Source organism: Aquarana catesbeiana, linkage group LG02 (genome assembly GCF_042186555.1).
Source record: "Aquarana catesbeiana isolate 2022-GZ linkage group LG02, ASM4218655v1, whole genome shotgun sequence".
In the NCBI taxonomy this organism is placed as follows: Eukaryota; Metazoa; Chordata; class Amphibia; order Anura; family Ranidae; genus Aquarana; species Aquarana catesbeiana.
In genome coordinates, this window is record NC_133325.1 from 582,269,585 (window position 1) to 582,287,719 (window position 18,135).

Below are 18,135 nucleotides of genomic sequence, written 5' to 3' on the forward strand. Positions count from 1 at the left end.
TCAGTGCATCCATGTGAGAGCTAACAAACTCACTGACTATTTATACACAGACACTAATTGCAATTTAAAAAGCCACAGATGTGGGAAATTACCCTTTAATTGTCATTTTAAACTGTGTGTCACCTTGTGTGTCTGCACCAAGACCAAACATTCCAGGGTAAGTAAACTTTTGTTGAGAACCATTTGGGTGATTTCTGTTATCATCATGATTTAAAAAGGAGCCAAACGACTATGTGATAATAAATTGCTTCATATAATCACTATTCTTAAATAAAAGACAGTTTTTTTGGCATGATCAGTCAGGCATATCACAATTTTTACCAAGGTATGCAAACTTTTGAGCATGACTGTATGAACCCTGTCAGTGGCCATAAACATGTCGGATCTCAATATGTTTCAACAGAACCGTTGCACTATGTCTGGAGGGAAAAGAGGTCTGATGTGAACAGACATACACTTTATACCCCCAAAATAAGAGGGGGATGGGGGGGTTCCAGATTTGGTCAAGTACTTCCAAGTCACACAATTTGCTCAACTAATTACATTCCATACTCAGGCACAACGCCCCAAATGGATGCAGCTGAAATCCTCAGTCCTCCCTATGAGACCAGTCAGCCATTTATTGTGGCAACAGGTCAAAGACAGATCTATGATACTCTGCCCCACCCTTTCTTTCTCCTCTGACTTATGGAATGGCTCCATTACTTAATAACCCTGAATTCACCCCAGGCCTCGCTCCCTAGAATTTTCTTATGGTGGGCAAGTAAAGGTCTCTTACGCATAGCAGACTTCTGTGATCACCAAGGTGTATTGTCAATGCAATTTTTTCAAGTAAGATATGAACTACCGCACACAGAGTTTTACCGTTATACCCAAATTGCCCATGTCCTTACCACCCTAAAATGAATATCCGATCTCTCTTCTACCACTCTTATGAAGTATTTATGCAAATGCATTGACAAACACTTGGGTCACATATCTAAGATTTACGATATGCTCTCTTCTCTGGACATCAAGCTGCCCTATATGGACAAAACGGAGCAAGACATCAGTGAAACGTTTGACTTGACAGAATGGCACTGGTTGGCACAGCATACCCCTAAAACTATAATCAATACCTCATTAGAGGGTAATTACAAAGCGTTTCCGAGGCGGTATATGGTTCCAGCTAGGATAGTCTTGAGGTTCCCGGGAGCCTCCCTCCACTGTTTCCGAGATTGTGGTCAGGAGGGTTCAGGTTTTTTCACATATGGAGGAACTGTCTAAAGTCAAAAGATTTTGGATTCGCACCTATATTATTTACTCTTACTAGAGTCAACCTTATTAAATCCCTGCAACAGCCATTACCCGGCCGTCCAGTGGGGGGGACCCCCGAAACCAACAAGAAGAGTGTTAACATTTGTTTTTATAGCTGGGAGAATCAATATAGCTAGATTGTGGAAATCCTCCATGGTCCAGCTTGAATTATTAAAGGTCAAGATATCTTGGATTATGATCAATGAATATTTTTCAGCGCTATTATATGATAAGATGCATCTGTTTGAAAAAAACGTGGGACCCTTGGATCCAAAAATTGATGGGTGCTACAGGCCGAATTAGAAACATCTCTACCGGGTTTGGTGAGGGTGCTTACCTCTACTGTCTTTCTTTTCTCCCCACTTTCCTTTATTTTCCCTTGTTCCCTGCATATTTGGAGAAACTCCTCGATCCACAAATGGTTGTTTAAGGTTCTTTACTGTATACGGACAATTCCTTAAAGTACTAATGGGTATTAAAGGTGGACTCTCTGGTTCTGCTAGCTCAAGTTTGGATGGACTTCAACTTTAGTTTCCTAAATAGAACTCTGATTTCTTTCTGTTACAAAATACTTGTCTGAACATGCAACTAGTTGACGGACAATTGTACTTTTGTACTTCTTTTATTTTTATTGATGAAACTACAATAAAACACATTGGAACCGAAAATATGGATATTTATTAATTTCTTGCAAAAGGTGGACTTCGCCTTTAAGTCAATTTTAAAGTGCACATACAAAAAATTAACAAGCTATATGGCTATACAACTAAAAAGGGGAAAATACTACTACTACAGACTTATTGACTTAAAGTGTATCTAAACCCAAAAACATACAATGTAAATTACTGCAGCTTGCCAATCCTTCAATGTTGAGACGGCAACAGGTTTCGGTTTTTACTTTCCTTCATTTTCACTTGGTGATCTAGCACATAACACATTTACGGTCTTAGACCTCATTTACATGGATGGCAAGAAGTGGTAAAAGCAGATTGTTTAGCCGTGGTTTTAGCACCCCTAACAAGATAATATGCAGCCACTCTGGGTCTTAAACATGCTGTGGCCACAATGCTTTTCTTCGTGGCCGCAGAAAAAGGAATTGGGCTTGTTTGACAGTCCTACTGAAGTCTATGAGAGCACATGGCAACCGCAAGCCAAATTCTATGGCTGCCGTTGCAGCGCAATCATCCCATTTAAACCCCCTTTTCGGCACACAAAAAAAAAAGCAGTCATTCAGAAGGCAGCAGCATTGACTCCTCCTCCAGAACATCTGCAAGTTGTTGCTCTACTGCCCTCTACGGATTACTTTTCAGATGGGCAGTAGAGACTGACGCAAATGAAAGATTAACCTTAGGGTAGCTCCTCTGTCTATAGAGGAGCAACAAAGACACTGGACAGCAGCACTGCCATTAGAAACAATTTTCTTTTTGGACTAAAGGTTTAATGGTTCTAATATCTAGAAGCTGACCATTGTGAGTACCCCTGTCAGTGATATTTGGCTAGCCTCAACCTTTTAACTTCAACTTTTACTACACTGCTTGGTCTGTTAAAAGTAGATGAAAAATAACAGCAGGATCAACAGATAAAAAAAGTAAAAGCGAGCACAGAAAACAACTATGTTAATGATAGTGGCAGGCTATATCATACAGTGCCTTGAAAAAGTATTCATACCCCTTGAAATTTTCCACATTTTGTCATGTTACTACCAAAAATGTAAATGTATTTCATTTGGGATTACATGTGATAGACCAACACAAAGTTGCACATAATTGTGAAGTGGAAGGAAAATGATAAATTGTTTTAAATTTTTTTACAAATAAATATCTGAAAAGTGTGGCGTGCATTTGTATTCAGCCCCCGAGTCAATACTTTGTAGAACCACCTTTTGCTGCAATTACAGCTGCAAGTAATTTTTTGGGTATGTTTCTACCAGCTTTGCACATCTAGGAGAGTGACATTTTTGCCCATTCTTCTGTGCAAGATAGCTCAAGCTCTGTCAGACTGGATGGAGAGCATCTGTAAACAGCAATTTCCAAGTCCTGTGACAGTTTCTCAATTGGATTTAGGTCTGGACTTTGACTGGGCCATTCTAACACATGAATATGCTTTGATCTAAACCAGGGGTCTCGAACTGGCGGCCCTCCAGCTGTTGTGAAACTACAAGTCCCATCATGCCTCTGCCTGTGGGAGTCATGCTCGTAACTGTCAGCCTTGCAATGCCTCGTAGGACTTGTAGTTTCGCAACAGCTGGAGGGCCTCCAGTTTGAGACCCCTGATCTAAACCATTCCATTGTAGCTTTGGCTGTATGTTTAGGATCCTTGTCCCGCTGGAAGGTAAACCTCCGCCCCAGTCTCAAGTCTTTTACAGACTTTAATAGGTTTTCTTCTAAGACTGCCCTATATTTGGCTTCATCCATCTGCCCATCAACTCTGACCAGCTTCCCTGTCCCTGCCGAAGAAAAGCATCCCCAAAACATGACGCTGCCACCACCATCTTTCATGGTGGGGATGGTGTTTAGGGTGATGTGCAGTGTTAGTTTTCCGCAACACATAGCATTTTGTTTTTAGGCCAAAAAGTTCACTTTTGATTTTACCCGACCAGAGCACCTTCTTCCACATGTTTGCCCTGTCCCCCAAATGGCTTCTTGCAAACTGCAAAGAGGACTTCTTATAGCTTTCTTTCAATAATGGCTTTCTTCTTGCCACTCTTCCATAAAGGCCAGATTTGTGGAGTGCACCACTAACAGTTGTCCTGTGGACAGATTCTCCCACCTGAGATGTGGATCTCTGCAGCTCCTCCAAAGTTACCATGGGCCCCTTGGTAGCTTCTGTGATTAATGCTTTTCTTGCCTGGCCTGTCAGTTTAGGTGGACGGCCACGTCTTGGTAGGTTTGCAGTTGTGCCATACTCTTTCCATTTTTGGATGATGGATTGAACAGTGCTCCGTGAGATGTTCAAAGCTTGGGATATTTTTTTCATTATAACCTAACCCTGCAACTTTATCCCTGACCTGTCTTGATGTGTTCCTTGTCCTTCATGCTGCTGTTTGTTCACTAAGGCTCTCTAAGAAACTTGGCTTCACAGAACAGCTGTATTTATACTGAGATTAAATTACACACAGGTGGACTCCATTTACAAACTAGGTGAGTTCTGAAGGCAATTGGTTCCACCATATTTTAGCTAGGAGTATCAGAGCGATGGGGGCAGAATACAAATGCACACCATGCTTTTCAGATATTTATTTGTAAGAAATTTTGGAAACCATTTTCCTTCCACTTCACAATTATGTGCCACTTTGTGTTGGTCTATCACATACAATCCCAATAAAATACATTTATGGTTTTTGGTTTTAACTAGGGGTGTTGAATATAAATCGCAGCATTGATGCATCACGATTCAGACATTCGCGATTCTGCATTGATGCTGAGAGTCAGCCAAATCGATCGCCGATTACCCGCGGTGTGCTCTGCCTCTCTTGGAGAAACAAGGAGGCAGAGCCTGCATGGTGAATAAAGCCCCCTCTCCTTCCCCGCCCACCACAGTATGCAACGAGATGGACACTGGAGCAGAAAGTCAGCTGATGAGCTGACAGCAAGTAGAGTGAAGGGGGGAGGAGCTCGAGGAGACCCCACTTTAGGAGAGGCATCACTGGAGGCACCGGAAGAGAGGCATAAATACACTGAGCATGGAGGAGGGGGAAATCGACACACTGAAAAGCTGGTGAGTGCCAGTGTCACTGATCCTATCCCTTCACCACCATCCCCTCTGCCACTGATCCCACCCCCCCCCCCCCCATGTCTCTGTAACTGGTTCCATGCCCCCACCACCATCCTTCTGCCACTGATCCCATCCCCCCTCACCACCATTCCTCTGTCACTGAAACCACCACCACCCCCCCCACCCCCTCTCAACACCATCCCTCTGTCACTGATCCCACCCTCCCACCACCATCCCTCTGTCACTGATTCAATCCCCCCTCCCACCACCATCCCTCTGCCACTGATCCCCCCCCCACCACCATCTCTCTGCCACTGATCCCATCCCCCCTCACCACCATCCCTCTGTCACTGATTCAATTCCCCCTCCCACCACCATCCCTCTGCCACTGATCCCACCCCTCCGTCCCTCTGTCACTCATCCCATCCCCCCCATCACCACCATCCCTCTGTCACTCACCCCATTCCATCCACATTTTCACAGCTCTTACATCAAAGAAGCCTTTTTGTTAGTTCTCTGTAATGAACTGAAAGTGAATAACTTGTAGCCCTCTTTTGAGATGGTTATGAGAATTACCCTCCCCAAATAGGATATTGCGCTAAGAGCATATGGATATAAAAAAAATGTAGTTCTTCTGACTGCTTGAATATTTTGGATAAAAACCATGGGCATCATTTGTAATGCATCGCAGAATCGAATTGAATAGTTAACAGGATAACTGTAATCGAACTGTGACTACTTTTTCAAGGCACTGTATATGCCCTTTTTGATTTTGCCTTCAGTACTACTTTAATGGCCATATTAACCACTGGTGGTCCTTCTGGGCTCTTAAAGTAATTGAAAACGGGCACAATACAAAAATTCGAAACAAATTTCGTGTCATTGTGGTCCATGACCAGTTACCAAATCACTTAAGTGGCCCGCGCTCTTGAAAAGGTTGAGCACCCCTGATGTAAAGCATCATTCAACCCATTTCCTGTGAGCCCAGGGCATCAAGGTTCTGCCACGTGCCCCGCACCCCCCCCCCGCCCCCCCTCCACACACACCCTGGATTTACAGGAGAATGCTGCACAGAGCGTTATTATGCAAGTGCTGCTCTCTGCAGCATTTAGAATTCACCCACTGACAAAGGAAATAAGGTCGAAGTGGACCTGTGATACAACACAGCCAAAAACACCTAGAAAAGAAGAAAAGTGTAGAGTTTTTCATTTTGGTGGTGCTACAAGGGGAGGTTGGGGTTCCTAAGTCTGGAGTTGAGTTTTAAGTTTCCTAAAATAAGAACTCTTTGTTGGCAAATTCTTAAAAAGAGGTTTGAGAAAGTTTACAACTCTACATTGCTGGGTATCAACCAATTTTTGATAGATTGCTGCGGTCAAGACAGGTACTGTTTTCTGTGGTGGTCAACATGCCACAGTTAGTATTTCAAGCATTTAAAACAGACAACTTCCATTATCCATCAATGTTTCACAGCATTGTATTTAACTGTATAGTAGTGCATTTCTAACAACCATCAACTCTACACAGCTTTAAAGTCGTGTTCCACCCAAAAAATTAAAAATACATAAAAATTCCTAAAAAAAAAAAAAAAAAAAAAAAAAAAAAAAAAAACACATTTGGAAATTTTTTTTTTTAACTCACCTCTAAATGCCTGTTGCTAGGGGGTCCCTCGTAGTCTGCCTCTTTCAGTGCCTGGGCTGGTGACATCACTTCCCCCTCGGCACAGGAAGGACTCGGCTCTGCTCCCTCCCTCTTGTCAATCACCTGGGACCCATTACAGGTCCCAAGTGACTGAGCGGCCAATCACGGCGTGCGGCGCCGCTCGCGCATGCGCAGTGGGTGCCCAGCTGTGAAGCCACAGCCGGGCACCCACAGTTGCAATGCCGGCGCCGAAGGGAGGGGAAGGCGAGCGGGGCTTCGATCCCCCGCATCACTGGACCCTGGGACAGATAAGTGTCCAATTAAAAGTCAGCAGCTGCAGTATTTGTAGCTGCTGACTTTTAATTATTTTTTTTTTTTTAATGAGCCCTCCTCTTTAAGTGTACCAGTTAAACACTGCTCCTGGAAAAATTATTTTGCCCCTTCTTTCCCTGAGTTGTCACTTACTCAAACTTCCCAGTTGCCTGATGACATTGGACAGCGTGATGTTGGTCATACATTCCAGTTCACTGCGGACAGTGGGAATCTTCTCCCGACACAAATAGCGAGGCTCAATGCAGCGTGCTACGAGAGGCATTCTGAAGTGAAAGAAAGAAAGAGAGAAAAGTTAAAGGGGTACAAACAGATACAGTGATGAATACAATGATCCACTAAACGAGGCCTGAACATACAAAATTCGTCTTTTTACCCAGTTCCGCGTTCACACCTGGTCAGCAACAATACTCAGGTAGGCCGTGACATTTTAAAGGGTGCTCAATTTGGTACTGAGGGGCCCACCAGAGCAAATTTCCCATTTCAGTCATGGGTGCATTTATTCAGCAATAACTGTGTTGTTACTTAAGATAACAAATGTAATACACTGATTATATACACTCACCAGCCACTTTATTAGGTAAGACTTCCTATTGTTTCCAAGAGCCCATAAGCGACCCCTGCAAATCAATATAAGTGGCGCTAAATGGCAGTGATGATACTAATATTCAAAAAGCTATACAAGCCTTTATGCTAAAGTGATCTAGTGCATTAACAAAATAATGTAATATACCATGCGTGAAACAATCTATATCAAAAAATCTAATCGGTGTACAGTGTGAAAGTGAAAATCGTAACAGTGCATATAAAAATATACCATACACAAAGCAATTTCAATCACAAATTGTATCAAAAGTGAGACTATGTATTTTAGTCCATAAAGAATCCATAGAGAGAACACCGTGAAGAAAATGTGCAGTTTCTGAAAACAGTCCACCAATTCACTCAGTGTCAGTGATTCCTCTCCCCTTGAATTCAACACTCACCGACACAATATGCCTCACACTCTCGTGTTTTGGCAATAAGGCATGAGCATATAGTTGGTCAAATGAAGGTGAAAGCTCCGAATTCCTAATTTATCCCAGTGTCACCTCAATGCATAAAAAAACTCAAAATAGTGCGATACCGTAAAACATATAAAATTTATTCAACTTAAAATCTTCAATCATTGCACTCACAAAAAAGCCTCTTGAATCAAGCCAAAATGACACTGCAAATCAAATTCAATCCTCCTCTGTGAAACGCCCAGCACCACTGTGGAATGAGGGTCGCGGCGGACCCCAAAGAAAAGCGTTGGATAGGTTCTCACCCCGCTTACTGACGCTCTGCAGATGTAAATCTCCTACTGGCACACAAGCCCAAGAAGCAGATCCTCTGTCGCCTTCAAAAGCTCCCGCCGGTGCGCGGAGATAAACAGCAGCGTCCCGTCCGTCACTAACTGCTAATGGTAGATGCCGTACAGCCACGCCCCGACATGTTTCGTCATACCTGACATCCCATGAGGAAGTCAGGTATGACGAAACATGTCGGGGCGTGGCTGTACGGCATCTACCATTAGCAGTTAGTGACGGACGGGACGCTGCTGTTTATCTCCGCGCACCGGCAGGAGCTTTTGAAGGCGACAGAGGATCTGCTTCTTGGGCTTGTGTGCCAGTAGGAGATTTACATCTGCAGAGCGTCAGTAAGCGGGGTGAGAACCTATCCAACGCTTTTCTTTGGGGTCCGCCGCGACCCTCATTTCCACAGTGGTGCTGGGCGTTTCACAGAGGAGGATTGAATTTGATTTGCAGTGTCATTTTGGCTTGATTCAAGAGGCTTTTTTGTGAGTGCAATGATTGAAGATTTTAAGTTGAATAAATTTTATATGTTTTACGGTATCACACTATTTTGAGTTTTTTTATGCATTGAGGTGACACTGGGATAAATAAGGAATTCGGAGCTTTCACCTTCATTTGACCAACTATATGCTCATGCCTTATTGCCAAAACACGAGAGTGTGAGGCATATTGTGTCGGTGAGTGTTGAATTCAAGGGGAGAGGAATCACTGACACTGAGTGAATTGGTGGACTGTTTTCAGAAACTGCACATTTTCTTCACGGTGTTCTCTCTATGGATTCTTTATGGACTAAAATACATAGTCTCACTTTTGATACAATTTGTGATTGAAATTGCTTTGTGTATGGTATACTTTTATATGCACTGTTACGATTTTCACTTTCACAGTGTACACCGATTAGATTTTTTGATATAGATTGTTTCACGCATGGTATATTACATTATTTTGTTAATGCACTAGATCACTTTAGCATAAAGGCTTGTATAGCTTTTTGAATATTAGATAGTATCATCACTGCCATTTAGCGCCACTTATATTGATTTGCAGGGGTCGCTTATGGGCTCTTGGAAACAATAGGAAGTCTTGTCCAGTTTATATATATATATATATATATATATAAAGTGGCAGCTTTGGATTAACTTCATTAGTTTTTTTACATCCTTTGCAGGGGGCTGATACCCCTTTGCTTGGCATTGAGCGCAGTGGTGAGAACTCAAGGAGGGCGTATTGATTTGAGTTTTCACACTTGTCACTTTATTAGGTACACCTGTTCAATTGCTTGGTAACACAAATTGCTAATCAGCCAATCACATGGAAGCAACTAAATGCATTTAGGCATCTAGAAAGTGAAGACGACTTGCTGAAGTTCTAACCAAGCATCAGAATGAGGCAGAAAGGGGATTTAAGTGACTTTGAACGTGGCATGGTTGTTTGTGCCAGACGGGCTCGTCTGAGTATTTAAAAAAAATGCTGCTCTACTGGGATTTTCATGCACAACCATCCCTGGGGTTTAGAGAATGGTCAGAAAAAGAGAAAATATCCGGTGATCGGCAGTTGTGTGGACGAAAATGCCTTGTTGATGTCAAAGGAGAATGACTAGACTGGTTTGAGATGATAGAAAGGCAAAAGTACCTCACATAACCACTTGTTACAACCAAGGTATACAGAATACATTCTTTGAATGCCCAACACAACAAACCTTGAAGCAGATGGGCTACAGCAGCAGAAGACCACACCGGGTGCCACGCCTGTCAGCTAAGAACAGGAAACTGAGGCTACAATTTGCAAAGGCTCGGCAAAGTTGGACAATAGAAGATTGGAAAAATGTTGCCTAGTCTGATGAGTCTCTATTTCAGCTGCAACATTCAGATGGAATGGTCAGAATTTGGCGTAAACATAAAGCATGGATCCATCATGCCTTGTGTCAATGGTTCAGGCTGGTGGTGTAATGGTGTGGGGGATATTTTTTTGGCACAATTTGGGCCCCTCAGTACCAAATTGAGCACCCTTTAAAAGGTCACGGCCTACCTGAGTATTGTTGCTGACCATGTCCATCCCTTTATGACTACAGTGTACCCATCTTCTGATGGCTCCTTCCAGCAGGATAATGCACCATGGCACAAAGCTCAAATCATCTCACCACTGGTTTCTTGAATGTGCCAATGAACTCACTGTACTCCAATGGCCTCCACGGTCACCAAATCTCAATCCAATAGAGCACATTTGGGATGTGGTGGAACTGGAGATTTGCATAATGGATGTGCAGCTGACAAATCTGCAGCAACTGCGTGATGCTATCATGTTAATATGAACCAAAAACTCTGAGGAATGTTTCCAACACCTTGTTTTATCTATTCCACGAATAATTAAGGCGGTTTTGAAGGCAAAAGAAGGTCCAACCCGCAACTAGCAAGGTGTACCTAATAAAGTGGCCGGTAAAAGTATATATAGTAACTCACAAAAGTTAGTACACCCCTCAAATTTTTGTAAATATTTTATTATATCTTTTCATGTGACAACACTGAAGAAATGACACTTTGCTACAATGTAAAGTAGTGAGTGTACAGCTTGTATAACAGTGTAAATTTGCTGTCCCCTCAAAATAACTCAACACACAGCCATTAATGTCTAAACCACTGGCAACAAAAGTGAGTACACCCCTAGTGTGAAAATGTCCAAATTGGGCCCAAAGTGTCAATATTTTGTGTGGTCACCATTATTTTCCAGCACTGCCTTAACCCTCTTGGGCATGGAGTTCACCAGATCTTCACAGGCTGGAGTCCTCTTCCACTCCTCCATGACGACATCACAGAGCTGGTGGATTTTGGAGACCTTACACTCCTCCACCTTCCGTTTGAGGATGCCCCACAGATGCTCAATAGGGTTTAGGTCTGGAGGCATGATTGGCCAGTCCATCACCTTTACCCTCATCTTCTTTAGCAAGGCAGTGGTCGTCTTGGCGGTGTGTTTGGGGTCGCTATGTTGGAATACTGCCCTGCGGCCCAGTCTCTGAAGGGGCGGGGGGGGATCATGCTTTGCTTCAGTATGTCACAGTACATGTTGACATTCATAGTTCCTTCAATGAACTGTAGCTCCCCAGTGCCGGCACACTTGTCTTTGTACTCCTCACCTGGTTGCCGCCACACACGCTTGACACCATCTGAACCAAATAAGTTTATCTTGGTCTCATCAGACCACAGGACATGATTTCAGTAATCCATGTTCTTAATCTGCTTGTCTTCAGCAAACTATTTGCGGGCTTTCTTGTGCATCATCTTTAGAAGAGGCTTCCTTCTGGGACGACAGCCATGCAGACCAATTTGATGCAGTGTGCGGCATATGGTCTGAGCACTGACAGGCTGACCCCCACCCTTCAGCCTCTGCAGCAATGCTGGCAGCACTCATATGTCTATTTCCCAAAGACAACCTCTTGATACGACGCTGAGCACATGCACTCAACTTCTTTGGTCAACCATGGTGAGGCCTGTTCTGAGCGGAACCTGTCCTGTTAAATCGCTGTATGGTCTTGGCCGCCAAGCTGCAGCTTAGTTTCAGGGTCTTGGCAATATTCTTATAGCCTAGGCCATCTTTATGTAGAACGGTTCTTTTTTTCAGATCCTCAGAGAGTTCTTTGCCATGAGGCGCCATGTTGAACTTCCAGTGACCAGTATGAGACAGTGAGAGCGATAACACCAAATTTAACACACCTGCTCCCCATTCACACCCGAGACCTTGTAAGGCTAACGAGTCACATGACACCGGGGAGGGAACATGGCTAATTGGTCCCAATTTGGTTTAGACATTAATGGCTGTCTCTTGAGTTATTTTGAGGGGACAGCAAATTTACACTGTTATACAAGCTGTACACTACTACACTGTAGCAAAGTGTAATTTCTTCAGTGTTGTCACATAAAAAGATATAATAAAATATTTACAAAAATTTGAGGAGTGTACTCACTTTTGTGAGATACTGTATGTGCGTATATATTGAAGGACAGATCTATCTGGTTATTGTCGATTGATTTATGATTAGCAAACTCCAACAATTTTGCAACAATATGATCATATTTCATGTATATATGGATAATGATAGTGATATTGTTATTATGCATGTTTTTTTAGTTCATCAAATGTTTTAACTTTATATACATTTCTATTTACTGTTTTTGTCTTTTTTTTTTTTTTTTTTTTTATATTTTCATTATTTTTCATTTTTATAACAAGGCATCACTGAGTTATGGCATCACATTGGTTAATTTCACCATTCTAGCCATCTTAAATTGCCATAAATCGCTTCCATGTGTGTTCCATTAGCTACACACGGCTAGGTTTAGGTTGACAATTTTAGTCATTTACCCTATATATAGCAGTGTGTTAGTGTGTCGTTTTAGCTATGACTAAGCACCAGTGAGGGTGTGAAACGCGTTAGCTACAACTGTTCCTTGCACTTCTTGTGCTGTATGGACTGTCTTTTTATACCAATAAAGGCAATTGCATTGGAGTGCAGCTATCTGGATTTTCTTTATTACATAGAAGAAAATTTTACGGACCAGATTCCTGTAAATTCATTCAATACCGCTGCTCTAAAAGAATGATGCACAATGGTAACAGGTTGTTATGAAGTATACTGTACTGAATTGGGTATCAAAGTCTACAAGGACACACTCGCTCATGAAGCTGCAAATATATGTTAGCATAAAGGGATTTCTGTTGATACTTTTGAGGAGGTTTATTTAGGTGTAAATTATTCATCATAAATGCACACATAGCCATAAAGAGAATTCTTTTCACAATAGGGAATGACCAGGTCAGTTAGGATTGCTGTAAATATAGCATAATTATTTTACAGAAACGTTGCATGTTTAAGCTGATAATGCCTTTTCTAGACTATGCATTGATGTTGTGAAATTCTGTGTCGTTCAGAGGTATAAAAGAGAGAGAGAGAGAGAGAGAGAGAGAGAGAGAGAGAGAGAGAGAGAGAGAGAGAGAGAGAGAGAGAGAGAGAGAGAGAGAAGGGGAGTTGAGCAGAAGCAGAATGTTCTGGATAGCTCTGCGGATAGACAGGATGTAATGCTTTGCCAGAGAGGAGGGAGGAGAGTTGAGTCTCTGCCGGACATCCTTAATTAGCAATTCCCAGCATGCACTGTTAGCCACAAGACTTACTAATCGGCTGTATACACAACAGCCTGTGCTTTATAAATGTGCACTGTAAAGCCTATATCTACTTACACAAACACAACATGAACCACTTTCATGTGGCTGTACTACACAAAAGATAGATCCTCCTCACATAACTGGACTGGAATTCAGCTTTTATTTTAATAAAGTAATTCGCTGATACATTGCTGTTTACAAGTTGCTAAATTTGGAACCAATGGATGGAGCCGACACACTTGTCTTACTGCACCGAGGTCCAGGGTTAAAATCCCACCAGGGATCCGATCTGCATAGATCTTGTATGTTCTCCTTTGTTTACATGGATTTTCGCTCACAACCCGCAAGCATACGTGGATAGGATTTCCCAGAACACTGTAAAGCATCTCAGAAATGATCTTTCCATGGTGCCTGAATACTGAAAGCACTACTGCTAAGCGATGGTCAGAAGCTGGCAATAGACTAAAGAAGGTGGTTGGATATGCAGGCATGACCTGATCTGTTTTAGGCCTTTGAAGCAGAGTGGGAGACGTGCTGCAGACACCTCTGGCAATGGTTTATCAGTGGTAAACAACAGCAATTAGACTCATTCGGAAGTTGGGTGCACTCGAAATTTGTCTAGTTCAGCAGGGACTGGCTGAAGTCAATCTGTATGTAGCCCTTCCGGTTCAACAGAAACTGATCGTTAGAATAGCTTCTGTCAAACGGGACTGTTGGAAAACCTCGAATGGATCAGTAACTGGCAGCCAATCGGTTGCAGCACTGACTGATCAGTGTATTCTGAGAGTGGGGAGCCCCCGCTGTCAGAATACAATGCCCCAGTGGGAAGGATTCCTGCATCCACAAGTTTTTTTTTTCTGTTCAGCCAAATGAATGAAAAAAACAAAAAAACACAACAGTGTGTACCCAGCTTAACTAGTCTGATGGGTTTTCCCTCAGCTGAGCCTCATCAACTGGCGTCTGCAAGTAGCTTATAGACATTTAATCACTTCAATACCAGGCACTTTTACCCCCTTCCTGCCCAGGACAAGTTTCAGTTTTCAGCACTGTCGCACCTTGAATGACAATTGCTCACTGTACCCAAAACTAAATTTTTATCATTTTGTTCACACTAGAGCTTCCTGCTGGTTGTATTTAATCACCACTAGGTTTATTTGTTGCTAAAGGAAAAAAAGATTGACGTTTTGAAATTCAAAAACACGTTTTTCTTCGTTTGTTCTAAAATTTTGCAAACAAATAATTTTTCTTCATTAATTTAGCCCAAAATGTATTCGGCTACATTTCTTTTGTGAAAATAACCCAAATCAGTGTATCTGATTCTAGAGGCCCTATAATGCCGGGACAGTACAAATACTCCACAAATTACCCCTTTTTGGAAGGTAGACAGTATTTAGTAAGAGGCATGGTGGGTTTTATGAAGTTGTAAATTTTTTGTAATTTTTTGGAAAAAAAAAAAAAATCTAAATTTTTTTATTTTTATTTTCTTCTATACTGTCACCATTGCTGTACAGCATTATCATATAACTAGTATGGTGGTGATCAGAGACAGACTGGTGACAGTACAAAAACATAAAATAGAAAATACTCCGGTGTATCCTCGCCTGCCTGCTGCAGCCGCTGCTGTCAACCTCACAGCAATGACGAGGGCAGGAGATACAGCAGGTCTACACGGTGAGTGGGAGCTGCCCAACTTTTCAAATTAACAAGCGGGCAATGGGTTGCTAGGACACAAAACTATTGTGTTCTGGCGTGCCGACTTGGTAGATTGACTTCTGTACAACCAGCCTGCCCAAACATGGATCGAAATTCGGCCTGTCCCTGCTGACCTGGCTGAATTTCAGTCCATGTATGGCCAGCTTAACCACTTGACGACCGCCTCACGCCGATTTACGTCGGCAAGGTGGCACAGACAGGCAAAATCACGTACATATACGTGATTTGCCTTCCGCGGGTGGGGGGTCCGATCGGACCCCCCCCCCCCGGTGCCCGAGGCGGTCGTCTTTTGTCCCACGGCGATCGGAGATGAGGGGGAGGCCATCCGTTCGTGGCCCCCCCCTCGCGATCGCCGCCGGCCAATCACATCATTCCTTTGCTGCTGTATGCTAAACAGCAGCAAAGGAAATGATGTCATCTCTCCTCGGCTCGGTAATTTCCGTTCCGGCCCGAGGAGAGAAGACAGGTATGTGAGTGCACAACACTACACACACACAGTAGAACATGCCAGGCACACAAAACACCCCGATCCGATCCCCCCCAATCACCCCCCCCCTGTCACAAACTGACACCAGCAGTTTTTTTTTTTTTTTTTTTCTGATTACTGCATTGGTGTCAGTTTGTGACAGTTACAGTGTTGGGACAGTTAGTATTACCCCCCTGTAGGTCTAGGATACCCCCCTAACCCCCCCTAATAAAGTTTTAACCCCTTGATCACCCCCTGTCACCAGTGTCGCTAAGCGATCATTTTTCTGATCGCTGTATTAGTGTCGCTGGTGACGCTAGTTAGGGACCTAAATATTTAGGTTCACCGTCAGCGTTTTATAGCGACAGGGACCCCCATATACTACCGAATAAATGTTTTAACCCCTTGATGGCCCCCTAGTTAACCCTTTCACCACTGATCACCGTATAACTGTTACGGGTGACGCTGGTTAGTTTGTTTATTTTTTATAGTGTCAGGGCACCCGCCGTTTATTACCGAATAAAGGTTTAGCCCCCTGATCGCCCGGCGGTGATATGCGTCGCCCCAGGCAGCGTCAGATTAGCGCCAGTACCGCTAACACCCACGCACACACCGTACACCTCCCTTAGTGGTATAGTATCTGATCGGATCAATATCTGATCCGATCAGATCTATACTAGCGTCCGCAGCAGTTTAGGGTTCCCAAAAACGCAGTGTTAGCGGGATCAGCCCAGATACCTGCTAGCACCTGCATTTTGCCCCTCCGCCCGGCCCAGCCCACCCAAGTGCAGTATCGATCGATCACTGTCACTTACAAAACACTTAACGCATAACTGCAGCATTCGCAGAGTCAGGCCTGATCCCTGCGATCGCTAACAGTTTTTTGGTAGCTTTTTATTGCCAGCGGCCTAGTACACCCCGGTCGTAGTCAAACCAGCACTGCAGTAACACTTGGTGACGTGGCGAGTCCCATAAGTGCAGTTCAAGCTGGTGAGGTGGCAAGCACAAGTAGTGTCCCGCTGCCACCAAAAAGACAAACACAGGCCCGTCGTGCCCATAGTGCCCTTCCTGCTGCATTCGCCAATCCTAATTGGGAACCCACCGCTTCTGCAGCGCCCGTACTTCCCCCATTCACATCCCCAACCAAATGCAGTCGGCTGCATGAGAGGCATTTTCTTTATGTCCTCCCGAGTACCCCTACCCAACGAACCCCCAAAAAAGATGTTGTGTCTGCAGCAAGCGCGGATATAGAAGTGACACCCTCTCTATTATTGTCCCTCCTGTCCTGACAATCCTGGTCTTTCCATTGGTGAATGTTTTGAACGCTACCATTCATTAGTTGAGTATTAGCGTAGGGTACAGCATTGCACAGACTAGGCACACTTTCACAGGGTCTCCCAAGATGCCATCGCATTTTGAGAGACCCGAACCTGGAACCGGTTACAGTTATAAAAGTTAGTTACAAAAAAAGTGTAAAAAAAAATAAAAATATATAAAATAAAAAAAAATAGTTGTCGTTTTATTGTTCTCTCTCTCTCTATTCTCTCTCTCTTGTTCTGCTCTTTTTTACTGTATTCTATTCTGCAATGTTTTATTGTTATTATGTTTTATCATGTTTGCTTTTCAGGTATGCAATTTTTTATACTTTACCGTTTACTGTGCTTTATTGTTAACCATTTTTTTGTCTTCAGGTACGCCATTCACGACTTTGAATGGTTATACCAGAATGATGCCTGCAGGTTTAGGTATCATCTTGGTATCATTCTTTTCAGCCAGCGGTCGGCTTTCATGTAAAAGCAATCCTAGTGGCTAATTAGCCTCTAGACTGCTTTTACAAGCCGTGGGAGGGAATGACCCCCCCCCCACCGTCTTCCGTGTTTTTCTCTGGCTCTCCTGTCTCAACAGGGAACCTGAGAATGCAGCCGGTGATTCAGCCAGCTGACCATAGAGCTGATCAGAGACCAGAGTGGCTCCAAACATCTCTATGGCCTAAGAAACCGGAAGCTACGAGCATTTTATGACTTAGATTTCGCCGGATGTAAATAGCGCCATTGGGAAATTGGGGAAGCATTTTATCACACCGATCTTGGTGTCATCAGATGCTTTGAGGGCAGAGGAGAGATCTAGGGTCTAATAGACCCCAATTTTTTCAAAAAAGAGTACCTGTCACTACCTATTGCTATCATAGGGGATATTTACATTCCCCGAGATAACAATAAAAATGATTAAAAAAAAAAAAAAAAAAAAAAAATGAAAGGAACAGTTTAAAAATAAGATAAAAAAGCAAAAAAATAATAAAGAAAAAAAAAAAAAAAAAAAAAAAAGCACCCCTGTCGCCCCCTGCTCTCGCGCTAAGGCGAATGCAAGCGGCGGTCTGTCGTCAAACGTAAACAGCAATTGCACCATGCATGTGAGGTATCGCCGCGAAGGTCAGATCGAGGGCAGTAATTTTTGCAGTAGACCTCCTCTGTAAATCTAAAGTGGTAA

The 18,135-nt window shown here is 43.2% G+C and overlaps 1 protein-coding gene across 2 annotated transcripts in view; it reads right to left on the reverse strand.

The window, feature by feature from the left end:
• The window catches only part of WASF2 (WASP family member 2), a 108,020-nt gene that overhangs the window by 37,961 nt on the left and 51,924 nt on the right, over positions 1 to 18,135 (reverse strand). For both annotated transcript variants that reach the window (XM_073616182.1, XM_073616181.1), the window contains exon 2: positions 7,114 to 7,244. In XM_073616182.1, coding sequence (XP_073472283.1) covers positions 7,114 to 7,243 — 130 coding nt within the window. In that variant the 5' untranslated portion in view covers position 7,244. The remainder of the gene's footprint in view (positions 1 to 7,113; positions 7,245 to 18,135) is intronic.